General features: G+C 39.9%; 1 protein-coding gene across 2 annotated transcripts in view; it reads left to right on the top strand.

Moving 5' to 3' along the window:
* LOC119740356 (retinoic acid receptor beta-like) overlaps window positions 1-21660 on the top strand; it is a 48236-nt gene that overhangs the window by 21270 nt on the left and 5306 nt on the right. The window contains exons 3-9 of one of the 2 annotated variants that reach the window (XM_038215623.1): window positions 4299-4495; window positions 5064-5205; window positions 10177-10331; window positions 13473-13586; window positions 19075-19260; window positions 19960-20164; window positions 21236-21394. In XM_038215623.1, the coding sequence (XP_038071551.1) occupies window positions 4299-4495; window positions 5064-5205; window positions 10177-10331; window positions 13473-13586; window positions 19075-19260; window positions 19960-20164; window positions 21236-21394 (1158 nt within the window). The remainder of the gene's footprint in view (window positions 1-4298; window positions 4496-5063; window positions 5206-10176; window positions 10332-13472; window positions 13587-19074; window positions 19261-19959; window positions 20165-21235; window positions 21395-21660) is intronic. The other variant, XM_038215624.1, reaches the window with a different exon arrangement.

The raw sequence follows: 21660 nt of genomic DNA on the forward strand, positions 1-21660 counted from the left end.
TTCTCACATCGGTATTTTGTTTTCATCATTGAAAACAATTTGTTCGGTGATGTTTGCAGAAATGCTTGTAAGCCTTGTAGGTATGTTCCTATGCCAGTGTCAGTATTATTCATTGATCTTTAGATGGATTGATATTCCCACAAATGTAAAAGCTTAACAGAAGTGGGGGGCGGGGAGAGGGAAACGCCAAAGTGTTTTCGATAGCTAATTAAACTTCTGTCTTGTCAGCTTTAGCAGAAGGAAAACTCTGAAAGGTTTTCCTATTATTGTATGTGTGAGGAAGTTCTCTGACCAGCCTTACCTATAGATGTTTGTGCTAGTTAATCATTGACTTGACATTTGTTACTGGTGGGTGGGTGGGTGGGTGAAAGTGCTGCCCAACTGCCATGATATGTCTGTCTGGCAAGCAGACAGGTCTGTCACAGTGTCAGTCTGTTACATTATCTGTTTATCAATCCAGGCCAAATGTTTCCATCCACATGAAAGTTTACAAATTTGTTAAGCTAAAAAGCAAAGTTTCCGTGACCAAAACTTCTTCCTACGTACATGTATCAATGTAGAATGTCATTTGATATTACTGCTACATGTACGGTACGTTTGCTTGCGTTTGTGCCATCGTGGCCAGTATTTTTGCTGCAAAGTCACAAAACCTGAACACATTTCAGCTCAGCAAAATTGGCAGTGAATGTTTTGCAAAGTCAAATTCACTTTTCATTTTCATTCCACCAGCCTTTAAGAAAAATGTATCCCATTGGTGAATCAAATATTGTAGTACATTCTAACACATGTATTTCATTATATTGAAGCAGGTGTTTGAACCTCGCAAGCTAAAAAAAAAAACCTCTCAGACAATATCATGTTTTGTAAGGCTTTCCATTTCCCCTGAGCCAATCCCTTACCCTGTTTAGCCAGACCCTTGACCCAGGCCTGTCTAGGACTAGACTGTTACACCTGTTTACTCCCAGATTTGATGGAGACCAGCTGGGGCTTTTTTAAGAGGGGGAGGGGAAAGGGAGGGGGGTTTCCAGACAGATACTTCCAATGAACCATAACACAAAAGACTCTATGATTTTCTTCTAAAGTAGCCCAGGGGCCAGGATGTACATGTAGTTCTATCTAAGTCAGCAGACCTCATTTGAATAAGTCCATTTGTTTTTTACTTGAATGGGAAACAAAACACAAATAAATCCCTTTTTTTGTAATTTAAGAAGGTGTCAACTTTCCTGTTAGGACTGGCTTTGCCTTTGAGATTTGCAAACATTTTGGATATTTTCAAACAATTACACAAACCACATTTGACACATTTTTGCTATTCACTGGTATTCTTTGGCAAATGTTCCTTTTTTTATATAATAATATGACTGACTGAGCAGCTGAGTAAGTTTATTTTGGCCAGAGTGGAAGCGCTGTAATTTGAGGTTTTTTTGGGTGGTCGTGCTTGAATGGTGGAGTTGTTGAGATTATTGGGCTGGCTCTATTCCTGGGATTATGTGGGTGGTGCTGACCCCCCTAGAGCTTAACGTGTCCTTAAAGGGATTGTGATTGTGAAAATGTTGGCAGCATCCACCTGTGTCAATTCATGACTACGGTACCTGGATAATGATTTCAGGAGTTCTTAGCATGCAGTTATAACATGGAAGAACTTTGACCTTTTTGTGCTCCTATGTTTCTATTCTTACTCAACCGTCATGTAAATTAATAATCTGATACCGTTACGTGTATCTTGCTCTGAAACAATCATTGTCTTGACTACTTATATTGAATAATTAAAGCAATACAGGTATACTGACAGTACTGATAGGCCTAATTCACTGAAAAGATTCTCAAATATAATAGTGGTACATGTAGCCCAAGTTGAAGGACTCAAGTCCAGGACTGGAACTCAAGGTCAATTTCAACATCATGGGCCTTATTCCCGAGTTAGCCATTTTTGTCAAGTTCCCTGAATGTATTTCATTAATTGTTTACTGTTGAATGGGATGGCGCCAGACTACCGGTATTTATGCAGGCACAATGTAGCCTTATTTTACTGCCATTTTTTTTTTAATATGGTTTTAAACATTAGGGAATGTTTAATGACAAATTTAAAATTATTCATTGAAGCAGACTTGAATTAATTAGTAATTGACTTGCTTTCATTTCTCTTCGCAAGTTCCAAAAATTAAGATTTTACTTAACTTTTAATTCAGTATGGCCGACTCGTGAATAAGGCCCATGGACATTACAAATCAGACTTTATTTTTGTACTTTAATTAAGAGCTCCGTGAATAAACCAGAAAATGTATTTTCAAATCTTATACATCCATCATCTAGTAATGTTCAAGGAGATTACAGACTAAGTCATATATCTGAACTATGAATCATTACATTTTTTTCCATAATGTTGGAATTGCCTTGATTAGAGCATTGCATATTTAGCATGTTACAAACTGCATCATGGTCGGATGATGTTTAAAACACTATCATCAATGATAATGCATGCACAGCGTTAACTTTAAATGCAGGATTATTTAAACTCGAAATCATCTGATTATACATGTAATAAAAGATCTAAAAGACAGCTGCAGGTGAAGTTTCATTTTAAAATAACTAACGCCTACGAACGTGTACACAAACATGTATGCGTGTTAATGTTCAAACATAACAAAATGGTGTGACACTTTAAGGTGTAACGTGCTGGTACATTGAATGTGTGTAGGCGGTACATTGAATATGTGTAGGCCCTACATTTCTTTTTTTTATTTTTTAGACCCAAGTACAGTTTTGCTTCTGTGACTTTGAATTTGAAAAAAAAAAATCAGGGAAAAAAATCAGAGTTACGTTTAAAATACCAAAATCTATTGTGTACATGCAGGCATTTGAAATTGGTTCCTAGTCTGACCCTGCGTACAGTTTCTTAACACAAATCTTTAATAAAAGCTTGAACATATACATGTAGGCCTATACCACAGAAGCGTACACACTCTATTAATGAGGCTTTTGAACTGTAGTTAATTAATTCATGTACATGTACCTGTAGACCAACATCTGGTTTTCAGATTGAATTCAAGGCTGTGGTTGACTAGAAATGAGGGTAAAACCCTATAAAAAATATAAATTCATCGTAATTCCCAGTTTTCGTATTTGTTTACTATGAAATTCATTTTCATTTTCTCGTTTTCTGTTTATATTCTCGTTTTCTGTTTATTTTCTCATTTCCTGTTTTCCCATTTTCCTCCTTAGCGCTTAACTATATGTAGTGTTTTTTTTAGTTGGATGGGTCACGTACAGGTACATGTAGTCACGCTGCACTTTTTCAAGGTCGACTCTGATTACATGTTATAGTTACATCTGTGTTTTCATGAACTATGCAAATGAACTTTATTTTCGTTTTTTCCCCCCCCCAATCACTTTCGGTCATGCAACGGTTGCAGGCGTTGCTTTACATGTACGTGTATGTTACCTTTGATAAGATGACTCAGAGCTGGGAATTAGTTCTTGTTATGTTGTGACAATCCTCAGGCTTTCAGTCTCACACCTTGATTGATTAGAATCAAATGAAGACCTCATCTCAACCGTTTCCTGCGAGTCTTATTAAATTACATGGTACCAGACGTACTGCACTTTCTCTTGAACTGTTGGCATTTAGTAAAGAACTATCATGGTTTGACCCCAACCAGTAGAAAATATTTCCAAAATTTGTATTTACATACATGAGGTAAGGTTCAAAGAAGACAAATTGTAAAGGAATTTAAAACTTACATTTAATTTGGAAATAAACAAGGTACATGTAGTACAGTATGTCAGTTTCATTGATGAAGATTTTGCAAAGCAAGACGTCTTTATTTCTTGCCAAGGTATTTGTTTTAAAATTACCATTAGGAGGTTCATGCTACATGTAAAGTAAAGAATAACTTGATGTACTGTCCTCTTGTTCTATCTGATCAGGTCCAGCTTCAGATCCATAATGTGGAGGCTAAAAAGTAACTTTTTGCTGGACAGAGAGGTTTAATTTTTGGAGAGTTACAAAGAAATTACTGAAGAAATTCATAGTATGTACTTCTTTTTTTGAAGAGGTTGAATTTAGGTTGCACATTGGACAGTGACCAACTGTTTCCCCCCCTGTTTGTCCGAACAAATTTTGTATCGTACAGTATAAAGAATTGATCCTCTGGTCATTTTTTTCTGAGCAGCTTCTGTCTTATTGCAATCTTTAGTACAGTTTTCCCACATCTAATTGAACCCCATCAGATTTCATTTATATTTTCTTGATCACTGATTTTAATTTGTAGCTTTTGTTTGTCTGTTTGTTCCTTCAGACTCAGGCTATATGCAGTATACAATGCCCTCCGAGATGCCCGTTCCCGTGGCGATACACCAATCCCCCATGTCTGGTCTTCCCACTAGCTCCTGTGAGTCGCCGTCACCCCCGCCCAGGGTCTACAAACCTTGCTTCGTCTGTGAGGATAAATCCTCGGGATACCACTATGGCGTCAGTGCCTGCGAAGGTTGCAAAGTAAGTGCTGGGCAAAAATAAGGCTCACAAACCAGAAAGACATAAATAATAACAAATGTGGTATTTTTTAATTAAGTTCAACATTTTGAAGCACTGAAACCATTGTTTTTGTTGTTGTGGGGGGGGGGGGGGGAGGGGAGGGGTGGAGACTGGAGGGGTAAACTACATGTATTTGATCGTCTAGACGCCCCTCGAATGTCATCAAGATTCTCCAGGTTTTCAGGTACTCTGAATATGAACTTTTCTCAACTTTTTAAAGCTGAGCTATTCTTGATAAAACACACTGTATAGGTGATGGAAGAGGGGGGTGGGGGTTTGCAAATCTGCCCCCTCCCCTTCAAAACTGTGTTCCTTCACTACATGTAAGTGACTTTTGGATGTCCCACTACAGGGTGGTATTTGTAAGTACTGTACCGTGCCCCTCCTCTGTCTGTTATTGACTGCTCAAATTTCAATTCACTTTTACTCACCTTCCGCCTCATTGTAATTCCTTGAGAAGTCATTGAACAAAAAATGGCTGCTTGAAGTTATTATGCTTTTTCTTTGTATTCGCGTTTCTCAAATGCAGGGTTTCTTTAGACGTAGTGTACAAAAAAGCATGCAATACACATGCCACCGAGACAAAAAGTGTGTCATCAACAAAGTCACCAGAAATCGCTGTCAGTACTGTCGGCTTCAGAAGTGCTTTGACGTGGGGATGTCAAAAGACTGTGAGTATCAGGAGTGGGCGGGGCCTTGTCATCCCGCCCCCTTGATAATTATTACATTTTCCCAGTAATTTGAAATGAAGTGGTATTTCAATGATCGTCGTGCTCAGAATCGTTTTTTTTTTACCTCAAGTAAACAATTAATTAAATGATTACCATGTTATTTCATGAAATGTTCTTTGACCCAGACTGCAAAAATTTGAGAGTGTTAATTGACACATGGGCAATGGCAGGGTCATGGACATCACAGATCAGACAATTTTTTTTTTCCACCCAAGGAGCTCAGTGAATTAACCTCAATTATTTTTCAAATCTTATACATCTATCATCTAGTAGAGGTCAAGGAGATTCCACTCTAGGAGCTTGGATAATTTCTCCTAAACTTTAATTAGATATTATGGTTAATTGGCTCTGGCAGGAACATTAGATTTTATAAAAAAAAAGAAGTGTAGGCCAAATGTCTGTGACACTGGAATTGCCCACATGTTGCTTATAATCAATTACACACATCTACATGTACATGCTAGCATGGCTCTCTTGTCTATCTCCTCTGCGACAATCCAATCCAAACCTTTTTTTTCCTAAAAAGCATTCTCCCACAAGTCTTCCTGTCACCGATTTGATCTGTCATCTTGAATTGGGTCGGTGTCCCGTTTTGGTATTTGTGAAACGTTGTTAGCCCCAATGTGACGTGCAGCACGATCAGACCAAACAGCTCATAAATTGGCTTTTTAAAGGTTATCGTTTGTAATATCGGTCACCGTCACTCAAGCGTACCTTGTTTCATCGATTCAACCAACATGTACACTCTGTAACTTGTCTCAGCGTGTAGTCAATGTTATCTCCGTGATGTCAAAAAAGGGAGAAATTTTTCCGTGTACGGTGTAACTTCCTAAAGGCACGGAACTGGAGGCACAGAACTGTATCAGTTTTTCCAGTTATTGCAAGACAATTTTCAAGTATTTCCTTTATTTGAAACCGCGATTACTTGGACTAGATTGCCCTGTTCTCTTGGGGGGATCCATTGGGAGCTGAACTCAGCAGTTGGCTGATCGGTATCTGTTGCAAGATTGGGATCATGGCTCCGAAACTAGGCCTTGCTGTTCCATTTGGGTTTTTCTTATCTGCGAAATCGAAAGTTTAAGAGAGTGTCAGAGAGTGTGTGACGATCATGCCGAGTACAGCCGGCAGGACACCATTGTTTGGCTAATGGAGAAGAAACCACAAACCTGACACATCATATAGCTCAGTAATTGCTTTGAGCCTAGTCTCCCACTGTACAAATAATAAGGAAAAACTCTTTAAAAAATATTTAAAAAAAAGGTTACCTATGGATGTTTTAAATTTTTTAAAATATTTTTTATTATTTCTCTTTCAAAAGAACCATACCGATAAAGATTAAATATCTAATGAAGTCTCCATAATAGATGCCCCCATTAAAATATGTATTCAAGCTTTCATCGTAATATAATATCAAGTCCTGTTGTTTCATGGTTATTTAATGAACAGATCAACAGGTTTCAAAGTAACATGACAGATGGAGCAACTAAAACACACACAAAATGATACCATTAACTGTTTGATGTATTGACAGAACAGATGGAGGAATGTACATGTATAGAATGCTGCTGTAATTAATTACACTCGTTTTTTGAGTCGTTTTTCACATTTGATATATCATTCAGTATGTGCCATTGACTTTTGAACTTTAAGGGCTTGGAGTATTCTAAGTTCATCATTGCAGTGAAGGTTTTCTGACATTTCTGGAAAAGACCTTATGCATAGCAGCCATCTTAGAGGGCATCTTTAGTTATTTTAAAACAACGCAGTATCAATGAATGTTCAAAAAGGTTCACTCATGCATATCCCAGCTAAACTAAGGCACTGCCCTCTAAGATGGCTGCTACGCAGTAACAACAAATGCTCAGAAAGGTTCACTCATGCATATCCCAGCTAAACTAAGGCACTGCCCTCTAAGATGGCTGCTACGCAGTAACAACAAATGCTCAGAAAGGTTCACTCATGCATATCCCAGCTAAACTAAGGCACTGCCCTCTAAGATGGCTGCTACGCAGTAACAACAAATGCTCAGAAAGGTTCACTCATGCATATCCCAGCTAAACTAAGGCACTGCCCTCTAAGATGGCTGCTACGCAGTAACAACGAATGCTCAGAAAGGTTCACTCATGCATATCCCAGCTAAACTAAGGCACTGCCCTCTAAGATGGCTGCTACGCAGTAACAACAAATGCTCAGAAAGGTTCACTCATGCATATCCCAGCTAAACTAAGGCACTGCCCTCTAAGATGGCTGCTACGCAGTAACAACAAATGCTCAGAAAGGTTCACTCATGCATATCCCAGCTAAACTAAGGCACTGCCCTCTAAGATGGCTGCTACGCAGTAACAACGAATGCTCAGAAAGGTTCACTCATGAATATCCCAGCTAAACTAAGGCACTGCCCTCTAAGATGGCTGCTACGCAGTAACAACAAATGCTCAGAAAGGTTCACTCATGCATATCCCAGCTAAACTAAGGCACTGCCCTCTAAGATGGCTGCTACGCAGTAACAACGAATGCTCAGAAAGGTTCACTCATGCATATCCCAGCTAAACTAAGGCACTGCCCTCTAAGATGGCTGCTACGCATAAGGTCTAGACTCCGTGCATGAACAGTAAATAGTCCTCTGTGACCACTCACAGTCACAGTTAGTGCTCCTCACTTTAGACACTGCATACACGGACTCATTGGCATGCTTACGGTGCAAAGTACACACAAACAATTTTCATGTGACTATGATCAGATGTGTGTCATCTTCACATTAGCACCTGTTGTTCAGTGTCCTAGAGTGTGTTTAACTCTCTCTTTGTCACCATGAGGAGTACTTGTGCACAGAGTCCATTGGGGTGGTTGTGTAATGTAAGACATTAGTTGGAGCACTCTGGGAAAAGGTGAAAAGACTACTTCACTAATGACCAATGTGGAACGTACCCCCAAATAATTTTGTCACAAAGGCATGCTACTGCCTAATACATGTTGTGAAAAGTCTCTCCCTTCAAAAGAGTAATCCAGCATTGTGTATGAGAGAAAGTTATTCTAAGTTAGAGAAGGTTATGATAGAAAGTTATATCTACATGTAAATGAAGTTGGAAACAAACTCAATCTTTCTAGATTTCCCAAGCTGTCAACACCACCTGTTTTGATCTGAGAAAAAATAATAATAAATTGTGTTGTGCTGCGGCTTCAACTCTGTGGGTGTAATATGAATGGACCTTTCATGAATGATTCACACTCCGGAGGGCAAAAAAGGTTGACAGAGAAGGGAAAAAAGGTCTGTAGGGGCAAAAAAGAGCCCCACATTATCAGCACATGATTAGTCATCTTGTGACATGATCCCTTCAGCAGTAGGCACTGACACTCCTTAATTGAGAAACTGTAATTAAGATTGACTGGCGTTTGTGGCAAAGACTTCCGGCACCTCTTTCCTTAAACGGTCCATCAACATTTGCCTCTCACGTCATGTGACATATGTGTACATTTTACGCGGTGGTCTTATTTCCAGCAGTGCAAGTAGGAGACGTGGGTTACAAATCTTGGCATCAGCGTGTGATAATGACATGTACATGTACTGTACATGTCATACAAGACGTTGGTCCTATGGTGATACGTAAAGACCTGATTCAGAAAACAAACTTTGAATGTCTCTGCTTCATTTGTTTGACTGTAGCCCCTACTCTCTGTAGCCTTATCCCCCAGGAAAAAGGGGGTGAATGACAAGTTTTCTGAAACTCTCTCTCCCAAAACAAATAAGTAAAAAGTTCTTCAGAATTAAAAAAAAAATCATGTAAAAAACCAAACAAATTTCTAAAGTTGTCTTGGTTGCCATCAAGCCATATCACATACTCTTACCCTTTTTGAGCCAGCTTAAGTTAGTCAAGTACCTCAGTTTGTCATCTCCTTTGATTCCCTCACCCAACCTGCCCCTTCTACATACATGCGTACCCCTGATCAAACCCCATCATGCCCTTGGCCCAGCTGTGTCTCTTTACAAACTCATCTTGCCCCCTCTCCCAACCCGTCCTCTTCTTATACCCCCTGACCTCCCCCATGACCCCAGCCTCCCCCCACTTCCCTGATCCTGCTGTCCACTGCACCCCTTTTTAGACTAAGGCTTATCCCTTGACAAGGATATCTTGCCCCTCACCCAGGTTTACTATCCTACATTGTATAACCCCTGACCTCCCCCTGACCCAGGCTTCCCCCTCATTCCCTGACCATCTCATCTGCACCCCTCTGTGACTCACCCTTATCCTTGAATAAAGACATCTCGCCCCTCCTCTCAATCCTCCTTACCCCTGATCTCCCCCATGACCCAGCCTCCCCCCCCTTAATTTCTTAACCTGATTTCCACAGCACCTCTCATTTGACTCACCCCTGCCTTGGATAGTAGAGAGCCAATCTTTTAAATAACCTTGTCTCATTAAAGGCCAGTTTATAGTTCATGTGAAAGCGATGCTAAATTGATGTCACAAAACACGCAGAGTTGAAACGTGTTCAACTTTTGCAAATTTACACTCCAAAAAGTGCCTGGACGTCACAAATTTGCATTCGTATTCACGCTGATTATGAACTGGCCTTCATGTTTTAAACGTCTTTCCATTTCACCACCTCTCTCTTTTTCCCCCCCAGACCCATTAGTCCTTACTTCTTCCTCCTTGCCAATCTCAGGGACTACTTTCTTGAGCGGCCTATCAGAGAAATTTGTTCAGCACAGAAAATTTTTGCTTACCAAAAAAAGTTACTAGCCAACGTTTCATACAGTGTGTATTAATTGTGGCTGGTACTCGGCTGAGTTCATGTATTTGCTAAGGAATCAATATCTACTGCTTAGAAGCACCATAACATTAGGCCCGGTAGTTTTAGACCCGTTGCTTTCCTCACTAATATAATCCAATTGTTTATCGCATTGCGCAGGTGTAAGAAACGATAGGAACAAGAAGAAGAAAGTAAAGCAAGAGGTAACGGAGAGTCAGACCATACCGCCCGAGATTGAAGACATCGTAGACAAAGTGCTTCAAGCTCATGTAGAGACCTTCCCTGCGGACCCTATCGGTCCCGCCTTCAGTGTGGTACGTTGGTCCGCTAAGTGAAGCCTCTGTTTCCCTGTGTTTAACTTCTTTTTCTCCATCAGTCTGGGTGTTTTTGTCTGTGTGTTTGCTTTTGGTTCATCAAGAAGCAGTGGTTAATAAGGGAATTTGGGCAAAGGTACCGGTAGCAGATAGACCAAGTGAAGTCTTTAAGAGAAGTGTTGGTCTTGGACCTTTTAGAATAAGCCTCTGTACTGATGACGTCACACTTTGTTCACATGTGCACTTTCCTATGGAGCCAGTGGGGGCCCACGGTCCACTGAGCACCCTAGGAAAGCACACGTAAACAAAGTGTGACGTCATCACAGTACAGAGGCTTATTTACATGTACATGTACCGGGTACTTCACATTTTGTAACTGCAACTACTCTTTACCATGAGATCGTTCCAATCACATTCAAACAAGGGAAATGTACTTTTTGGAATCAGCTGTTTGATTTAGTCGAACCAAAGCTGCTCACAAAGGCTTAGAGAATATAATTGTGCTGATGACTAACTGGCTTGTCTCTCTTAGTTGGATTAATTGGCACATTAATATTGTGGTATTTGTTGTGTGTAAACTTGTCTTGGTCTGGCATGTTTTTAACAATCCTTGGGTGGTGAGTTATCATTGTTGCTGGGTTGGCATTTCCTCTCTATCTTGAACAAGCATCTTGCCCCTGTCTTGGACAAGTTAGAAAAAGAGGAAAAGTCAAAGAGGTCATAGAGATATGTGACCTTTTACCTTTTGAGAACTTGACCTTGTGGCATTAGGCTGCTCATGTCAGAAAACCCCACCCTTTAAAAGAAAGAACGTGATCTGATGACTAATTGATGTACCGGTAGCATATGGCATCTTTGTCTATTTGTCTAACGCCTGCACCAGTGCTGTTCTATTGCCCCGCTGCGTGGTCTGTGTGTTAGTAGGTAATGGCACATTGGTGTTAGAACAGTAACGGGAATGTATCGATTTGCACATGTGTTACTCAGTAGCTTGCACAAAATATACAATCAGTAATGTAAAAAACAGATAAAGTGAGAAAAAATCAGACAAGCCTTCTTGGGTGGGACTTGAACCCGTGACCTGCTTATCAATGCAGACGTCTGCACCACACAACCACAGAGCTAGCTTAGTTCAGACAGCCCATTCCAATCTGATACAGGTACGGGTACCACAACCAGTGTCAAAAAAATCTTCTTACAATCTGTCGGTAAACAATTTTTGTAAAAGGCGCAACTCTGAGGTGATGGAAACCCAACAATAAACTTTCAAGACATTGAATTTTGTGGAATCGGAAAATTAATTGTAATTAACAAACTCCACTTTGGTTTGATGATAAATGAATGGGGATGTGTACATTTACATGTACTGGTATCATTAGTGTTCCTGTAATATTTACGCCATAGAAACCTCGTCTGTGTTGAATTTGCATTCATTGGTTGCATCTAGTGGAAAAATCCAAAACACAGGATTAAAAAAGCCCCTAACTTGGGAAAAGGATGAGCACTTTAAAATGCAGCAATTTATTCTGAACATGTATTGCATACACTGGGTAGAGTCCATGAGGAGGTAACGGTAACGGAATCTCCACTGAATGGCTTCATCTGTGGCCAGGCATAGCGTGAACTCTTGACCCTACGGTCTCTAAGTCACTTCAAGACTTGAACATGATTGATTTTATTTGCTTTGGTTTGGAGCGTAATTGCTTCTGGGGCTATTTTTAGCAGCATAAGCTTGAACTCTTGTTTTAGGGGTGAAGAAGAAGTTGATAAAAAAATGCCCTTACATGAGAAAAGGAGACTAAAAAAAGAGGGAGGGAACTTAGCACAGAAGGAGCACTCCTACATGAGTCATACACTTGTACACACTACTTCAGTTGTGGCCATTTTTTGTGTCACATGTTTATGAGCCATCTCAGTATTGTGGCTATAGCTCAAGTTGTGCCATTAGTGTGTTACTGAGGCTATCCATAGCCACAGACAAATACATGTACATGTATGTCTGATGGGTGCAAAGCCACATTCACAGTCTAACTCAAAGACCTTGTAAAAAATGTCTTGTGCTTAAAGTGATAATGCAGTAATTAAATAAAATATTAACCAGATCCTCAGAAACTAGAAAAATTGCCTTGCTTCTACATGGAGGTGTTTTAAGTTATTCAAAAGCATAAAGGAAGAAAAAGTTAAAGACAGAAAATTGTAATGTGAGAACTTTTTAAAATGGGTTGTTGAATTCACAGTTCACAAAATATATTTTGATTCCCATAATATGTTACTTGTAAATTTGCATTTTAGCTCATGGTAGCAGTCAGTAAGGGTTATCACATGCAGTGATGTCTTCATTGTAACCCAGCTGGTGTGGGGGGTGGGGGGCATTTTCTCTAGTAAAACCCAGGGAAAGACCTTTTAACATTTGGGCTCATTTTCCCAGAACTCCAATTAGGGAATGGGAGTGATTACTGCTCTTCCTTTCTGCTTATCTGGTTGAACACAGGAGGATAAAAATAAAGTACCGTACTTGCAATCTAACAACCAGGCATTTTTCCCCCTTTTCGGTAGTTTACCTGAAAAAAAAATCTTGACCTGGGATTGATTGCTGTTTCTTATCAAAGTGGTTAGGTCTAAAATTGGAAGTGGGTGGTCTGAAATTTGTGGAGATTTATTGCAGTAACCTTTCTGGAAAGGGAAGTTTAAAGGTTTTGGGGGGATTTTCCGATTTGGGGTCACGAAGTTGGGATAAGAAAATTGGCAGGATTCGAACAAAGGCACTGTGAAGGTTATAAGAATTATCCATTGATCACTAAACGCTTGTTTAAAACGAAATCTTGGGATTAAAAAAATTAAATCATTTGGGGGAAAAAAAGGAAAATTCTTGTTTTACTGAAAGAAAACTTTGATTTAAGGCATAGTGCAGTGCTGTTGCACATCTGTGCCTACTGTGCCTACGTGTACTTTTACGTATTCTTTTTTGCAAGAATTAGCTGTGAGTTACACATAATTAACTGCACACCATCAAATGTAACTGATCCAGGTGGCTCCTTTGAAAACAAAAGGAAAATCCACCAGATATTGTGTTCTTTTTTCTTTTCCACGTTGGTTTGTTGAATCCCTCCATCCCGTTGCTCTTTCTTTGTGTATCTATAGGACATGGAGGATGATTCCGATAATCTTCACACGATAGTGGCGGATAGTTTCAAGAGCGAGACGGCGGGATGTGCTAATAACAGAGATAACGCCAGCCTGGTCAAGCCAACAGTGGTGGGGACAAACTCAAAATCCAAAAACAAAATTTCCAATCACAATATTCCTATGAAATCGCCACGAGATAATCTCAGTGGCATTTTGTTTGGCTGTTTATTTTTTAAGATTCCTGTGCATTTTCTGCTAATCTTGCTTTGTTTCATCCCTTGTATCATTTTACATTTACCTGTCATTAATACAAATCATCTAAATTTCAAAACGAACATTCATGTTATCATACCATGGCTTAGACTAATACCCTTTTCATCCTAATCGTTCTTTTTTAGCCTCATTCACCACTGATTGTTTCTCCTTTTTAGGGTCATCTTACCAACATTTTGCCTGATCCAAATACCTTTATATTGCATCATGTTGCTTTTATCACCATTGTCTTCATTTGCTCACTTGAAAATGCTAAATTCCTTGAAGATTTTGACTTTCAGTTGTTGAACCATTTGAGTTTACTACATATACATATCTTTTCGTGGATTCTACATACAGTAACAACCATTTAAGATATAAAATACATAAATAAACCAAACCGCTTTATTTCCTATCATGTAAATAGATGTATGACACATTTATTGTTGGGCAAGTGGCCAAAAATGTGATGCAAATTGCAAACTAAGGTGTTTTGTCTGTCTTTCGTGAACCATGCCAAGAGTGAGGCATTCTGTTTTTGTATACAAAATGATAACATTTTGAAAATCAACAAATCAACCAAGTGATAGGATGAGAGTAAAAATGCCGTCAAAGTAAATGGAAATAATAAGGATATCAGGAGTGTAGTTGGTTAAGCTGTATGAAGATACATGTAGTTTGATGAAAAGAGCACTATAAACAACGATCAGTTCAGAATATTTTGATCAGACCAGAGGTACCTTGATTTTTTTTACTTTCTTAGAAATAAATTCAAACGCTCTATTCTACTCTTTTATTAGATTTTTTTTTTTGGGGGGGGGGGTTAGGGGAGGGAGGGGATGTTATTAGGAATCAAATCAGTACCTTGTGTAGGACTACGAAACAAAACCGTCCTCAAACCAAAAACAGATCTTTGTCAGGTTAGAAAGGAAATTGCGAGGACTCGTGACAATTGCTCAGAACCCTGGCCTGGCTGAAATTTCACCTCTATCTGGGGAAGTTGATCATGGTTCTCTCCATAAAAAGCAAAAAAAAAGAAAAAAGAAAATGACACAGAGACATAATCACCACTTTGCAATTTTTTCACTGACCGTCAGTGCCTGGGTAATTTATAACAAGTATTGGAAGAGGTTAGTCCAGTCAAGAAACTGACTCCGTAAATCACTCCAGAGCAGGAAAAACAATACAAAATTATTTGGCCGAATAAATCTGTCATTTCTGGTAATTTCTTCAGTCGTTTGAACAGCCCTAGTGTTGTGAATCGAATCCCGAAAACAGCCAAACGGTCAAGGTCTGCCTGTACTTTTACTTTTTCTTTCATCCGAAAATGAAAACCTAATTACGGAACATTAACCCCTGTATGAAAACATTCATTGTACATGTACTTTTTCAAAAGTGAAACTAATCCAATTCGAAAGATTGAAATACGTGTGATCTACTTTGAGATTGTGAGTGAATGATATTTTTGTGAAAGTGCTTTCATGAAATTTCAATTTCATGAAAGTTGAAGTTATTTTTTTTTAGGTTTAGTGTTTTTGTATGTACTTCTGTTGTTTCCCCGTGTATTTTCTGAGTAAAACAACTGCAACTAAACAAACAGAAGGAAATAAACGCCAAAAAACCCTGAATCTCTGTTGCTGCCAGAAATCTGAGCCACGGGCTACCAACAACGATTGTGGTTTCCAATCCTCATGTACTTGTGGGAGTGTGCGGTTACCGGTTTCAGCCGTGGTGACTGGGTCATAAGGACATAGAAGTAGGGCAGGGTAGGTTGGGAAGACTGATTTGGATTTGAAGTGGGTTCAAAGGGACAATTGTGGTGAGTTGACTGTTCTCACCCCGGTACTGCTAGTCTGCAGGAAAGAGTTGATCAAACTTACAGGAGCTTTAAAGGAAGTCAGAGCTGTTACAATTACACAAAGTTGTGGTTGCATTTAATATCTCTAGTGTCTTTTTTTTTGGAGGAAGGCAGATGTGTATTTAGAGTAGACAATAGACACAAATTAATCCATTTCTTCCTCTTAGTGCATTTGTAATTGTCATGAAAACATAAACATTTACAAGTATCCTTGATTATGACCAGCAAAACACGAACATGTTTGTGTTATGTGAAAAGCTTGTTCGATTTAATATCTTTTTATATTTCTGTCCCAAACTTCAAATCAGTACATGTATTAAATAAAACACTCTTACATTTTCATTTAATGTGCCTTGCATGTACTGGGATTTAGGTTCAGTATGAATACAGAAAGCTGGGACTCTGTTACTCCACACTTTTTTTCCCTGCTGTTTATTCAGGTTGAAATCATTATGTTGACCCAAATAATTGCTGGTCATAAATCTCTCTCATTCTCATGTGAAACATTCACATTCCCCACATTGGGTTGGAGGGTAACCTTTCACGCATAGGGTCGTCCTCCTTTTATGATCGCGCTCGGGAAAGAAAAACAGTAACCGAGCCCTCTCATGTTGTGGCAAGACGGCAAAAGGTTAGGCGTATGGGTAGGTAAACAAATAAATCAATGCTGGGCCAAAGAAAATATAAACTTGTGATTTAAATTCTTGGCTTAACGTTGCCCTACATGAACACGAGCATCGTGCATGCGTTAGCGTTCTGCACATGCGGTGCTGTCCCTATGGAAACAAACATGAATGTGTTCAGGCGCTCCCAGAGGTCGATGATCGATTGATTTATTTAGATGGCATGTGGTTTATTCGTGATCATCTGGGCATTATTAACAAGGAATAGTTGCCTTTTTCCTTCTAATTTGACATTCAGGCATGATTGAGAGTGATGCATATTAAGTTTTCATTAGGGAACATGAATAGTTTTATGATTGGGCTTCAAATTCGGGAACTGAGGGAAATATTCTTTCTTGAAAATTGTCAAGTTTCGTTTACAGATTTTTCACTTTTTTTGTCGTTTGCATTTGCCTTTCCAGTGCTACCCACCGGACTTTACTGCAAAATTTTTAAAAAAATATAGAAACTTTAAGTGAAACCGTCCTTAACATGAAAGTCATTTTGATTATTGATCAGTGTTTGACTTACTGCCATCTGTTGACTGAATGTTAATTCATGGCAATACAACATGAGATACATGATCATGAGTTTCCAAATGATGAGTCATGAATACATTTTTGGATCTTTCTTTTGAATATGTAGGAGTCTTTTGAATGAAAGCCTTCTTCAGTTGGAAATCAAAAATTTCTTTTCTTGATCAAAGACAAGTTTCCTTGCTTGACTTGGGCTTGGCTTTCGCTGTTTCTTCTGCTCTATTCTTTATCCCTTTGGACTGTGCAGATCTGTACCTCTCATGTGAAGCAGAAAAACCCCTTGTATGGTACATGTACTTGTTAGTGTAGCCGATACTAGCCAGCTACATGCGGCTGTTTTGTGGTTTAAATTTAATGATATGTGTGACTTCTCAGTGGAGTTTAAAAGAAGCAGATGACAAGACTTCTTTAATCGCAGTGGTTTGAAATACAGTTTTGTAAATGCAATTTGAAAACTTTTTTGTTTTAAAGTCATCACTTAAGCATTTTGTAGTTTTGGCAAGTTAGAAGTCATGTTTGTCTTTGCAACTAGGTTCGAGTTGGCTTGAGTGAGTTGAACATGTAGTCTGTTTGTCCTATGTGCTCCGTGTGCGCGAACTGGAGAGGGCGCTTTTGATCATCTTCGAGAGCCCCATGGATGGGACATACGATGTGCATGTACATGTACTGGTTCACTCACATGTGGCGTGAAGTACACGAAGTAAAAAGTAGTACGAAGTAAAGTCATTGTGTCTTTGTGCGAGCGTCAGGCGTCGTTGGCAATGCGTTTGAATGTCACTTTAAGTGGTCTCCTCCAACTCTCCCTTCCTTACCGTTGAGGGGGTACTTGTGCACGGAGCCCATAGGTCACTTACAGTACCTGGAATGTGAACGTTTTACACTTGCTTTCACTTAAAACAAAAAATTAAAATTGGCACAGCCCAACTATGTTGACAATCTGAAGGAGTCAGTTCAGTGTGTCACATTGGCAGTCATAACATAAACCCTGCAGGGACCCAGTATTTGTTTTTTCGGGCGTCTGAGGTCTTTCATGCTGATTGCCAACGTGCTGTATGTGTTCCATGGGTTGACGACAGGGCTGGTTTGCTGGCAGATCGCTGGCAGCATGTTTATATGTCTAGCCTCACCTTTGCAAAATGGTTGGCTTGACGAGGCTTAGTATTATGCAGTGGTCTCCGTGCACAAACAGTTGATGACACTTTTGTGACCACTTTTGTAAGCCCTAGTGGGAGGGACAAACCATGTGCGGTACTGGTTCAAGCGTGAAGTATGCGCGACTAATTATATTCTAAATCTTCATAAACACATGCCATCTTCGCGTGGGCGTCAGGCACTGTCGGCAGTGTGTTTGAATGTCCCAGTGATCTTCCCCAATTCTCCCTGTGCCGTTGAGGAGATACTTGTAGACAGAGTCCATATCACAGTGTTCTTGAGTAGATTGCTTCCAAATAGCCTGCTTAGAATGGCACCCTTATAATGGCACCCTTAATATAACTGATAGACTAAAAAATGATGGAGAGTAGCTGAGGCTTAAGTACATGTACCGGTATATATCAGAAACTCGAGTCCCTGAACATTTCTGGCCATTTTGAAGAAATTCTTGAGAAGTGTCCTGGAGTTGAAGCTCTTCAATCATCAAAGTGTCGTACATAACTTTGAATATGTAATGTTTTCTGTTCAAGGAAAAAGTGGCAGTCTGGCGAAGACTGGATTGTTTTATGTCATGACAAAAACACAATAAATAGCAAACGTACATATATCTAACGTGTACGTAAAAGTTCAATTAATTCCCTGCCATCATTTATGCACATTTCTTCTGCACTCCTTCACCTGTTTCAAAATAAGATGATCCTTTACAAAGATGTATTGACGTTTCCTGTTATTCACGTCCCTGCACATTTTTGGGTCATTGACGAGTTTCCAAAGATATAAGTACAGTTGTACCTGTCACGTATATTCAGCAGAATCTAATTTGAAGTGCTAAACTTAAACAAACATGTTTTGTATACATGCATTTGGTGAGCAGAGAACCAACCAGAAAAAAAATTAGTATTTGGCGTTTTAACTTGCAACCATTTGAAGCAAATATTATGCTTTGTACATTGCTTATGTGAGTATAGCCGCATTAGAATTATAAGGCTGTGGCTAACAATTACACAAACACCTATGGGAGCAGCTGTAGCCACTACCCATATACTAGTATGTTACTGCTAGCCGCAGCCAAGTCATTCGGATACGGTCTATAACTTTTCTGTGACATGATAATTCGGCAACCCGAAATAAACCGTTCTTCTTGTTTTCTCTTGTAGCCTGAAGAATCGCCGATGCAACTAGACGTGAAGGACACCAATCTGACATTGTTTAACTATGTGACAGACATGTCCTCTAAAGCCATCATCATGGTTGTAGACTTTGCTAAGAAGCTGCCCGGGTTCCTGGGACTAACCACTCAAGACCAGATCACGTTGCTCAAGGCAGCATGCCTAGAAATCATGGTAAGAGCTTCATATTCCTGAACGTATCTCTCAAGACGAGCGTCTTAGCATTTCTCTCTGCCTAGGTTTAACCCTAACTCTCTTGGCTTTTAAGCTGGACTTGAATTGCTATTCCATTGTCCTCTGATTGATTGACTGGCTATCTGACTGACTGGGTCACTGAGTCCAACTCCAAGGCACCGTCTTTGCACAAAAAAGTGTCTTGTTAACTAAATGATTCTGCGGTATTCATTTCTGATCCATCACAATTCTGAAAAGTCTACATGTAGGAGCAGATTTTTATGGACTTGGGTAAGTTAGGAGAGCAAAAATATCTTCTCGTGTCCTTGTGTGTTATTTTCAGAAGTCGGTCGAGTTGATCAGCAGGGATGAAAGAATTGCATTGATCAAAGTCAATGAACCGCACTTATATCCCTTTTATTTTGCCAGATCTCAGGTCAACCAAAATAAGAAATGCTATAGACTTACCTGGCGTTTTTCATTACTGAGGTAATGTCATATTTATGAGCACGCATTCTTTATTTGAGGTGCGCTTGTAATTAACAAGTCCTAAATGGTAGAGGAAGCACTGAGTGTGTACATACCACCTGTGCGTGAACTTGGTGCCATTTCACTAATGGCTTTTATTGTCTGGCAACTCTATAAAGGCCATATCCCTTCTTCCCCCATCCATCCTGACTGTCGTCTCCTTTCCAACAGATTCTCAGGATTAGCTCCCGTTTCAACATGGAAGACGGCAGCGTGACGTTCACTAGCGGCCTTAAGCTGAGTCAGAGTCAGCTGAAGAGCGGTGGGTTCGGTGGGTTGCTGGAAACCATCCTTCAGTTTGCGACGGCCATCTCCAAGCTCAAGATTGATGAGACTGAGGTGTCATTGCTATCTGCCATATGTCTCATCAGTGGAGGTAAAAGATTCTTAGATGGGCACAAATTCCTGCATGGGCTCTGTATCTTGTAAAATTATATTGCTCGAGATTAGTGAGACGGAGGTGTACTTACTTGTTATAGATGTCTCATAATGAGTGGAGGTAAAAGAATCTTAGATGGGCACAAATTCCTAAATGGGCTCTGTGTCTTACAAACAACTCATGTTGGAGCTGCTTAGCATAGAATTTGCTTAGCACAGACCATTATCTGTTTAGCAAAAAGCAGGTTACCAGCCAAACTTCCATGCAATGTGACTGGTACTTGTGACTGGTACCCCACTGTTTTTTTTGCTTAGCACACAAATATGTCCTGCTTAACAGCTCCATGAGATTGGGTCCAACTGGGCAGTGAGGCTGTCTCACATGGATACTGAATAGCCACTGCTTTGGACAGTCAGTATGATGGGCTGATTGCAAAAGCCACAGCCAGAGATGACCGATTTGCACACTAGACAATCAGCCCGGGGGTTTGGTCAGTATCAAATCAGGGCATAAATGATTATAGTGCGCATGCGCAAGGTATACCACCCCTAGAGTGGTAACAAGCATTTTGATGGACATTTTGAAAAAAAGGGTGATAACGCCCAAAAAGCTGCCACCGCTGCAATGCTATCACATATTTTCCAACTCTGGAGGTGTATACCTTGCCAAAAATCGCGATGACGATTATTCCCCTCATTTGATACCGGTGGCCAACATTTTGGACCGAGGCTGATGGCCTACACTGGATCCTGGTTCTGATATGGTCATTGGTTAGCTAATTTTAGAGTGTATAACAATTCATGTGTCCTGGAGCACTCAAGTGTACTCTTAACTTTTCCATCAGCAAAGATTTCTAAGGGCATCCATGTAGCTTTGGAGTCATAGCTCACTGTCAAAATGACAGAAAGTGCTACAGAGATACATGTAACTGTTGGAGATCAAGTTTCAGAAAGAATTAATTCCTGTCCACCAATAGTTACAATTCTTGCCGAAGAAAGCATTGGACCTTGTTACCGTATACTAACCCTAAACACCCCTATCACCATTCATTGTCTTTTCATGTTATAGATCGCTCCGGCTTGGAGAATCCTGTTCAAATAGAGAAACTCCAGGAACCCCTCCTGGAGGGTCTGCGACTATACGTCAAGAAACGCCGCCCTCTAGAGCCACATATCTTTGCAAAAATATTGATGAAGATCACCGACTTACGAAGTATCAGCGTGAAGAGTAAGTACAGATTGGGACGTGTAAAGGAGCGTTAAGTCCTTTTCACAATACCATCTTGCCTAACGGTTAAGATCAACTTGGGTCCCCTGTGGGTAAAACTGGGCCCAGTCCAACACTTCCACCAAGGCATAGCTTTCACACTGACACCGGTGTGTACATGGATCAGCCTTAGTTTTGGCCTGTCTACCCTGGTAGAGCCTCTTAATCCTGGTCCCAATCAAGGGTTCATTGTACCCGTATAGAGCATGGGCCCATGTAGATGTCAT

Source organism: Patiria miniata, unplaced genomic scaffold (genome assembly GCF_015706575.1).
Source record: "Patiria miniata isolate m_02_andy unplaced genomic scaffold, ASM1570657v1 HiC_scaffold_5, whole genome shotgun sequence".
Taxonomy (NCBI): Eukaryota; Metazoa; Echinodermata; class Asteroidea; order Valvatida; family Asterinidae; genus Patiria; species Patiria miniata.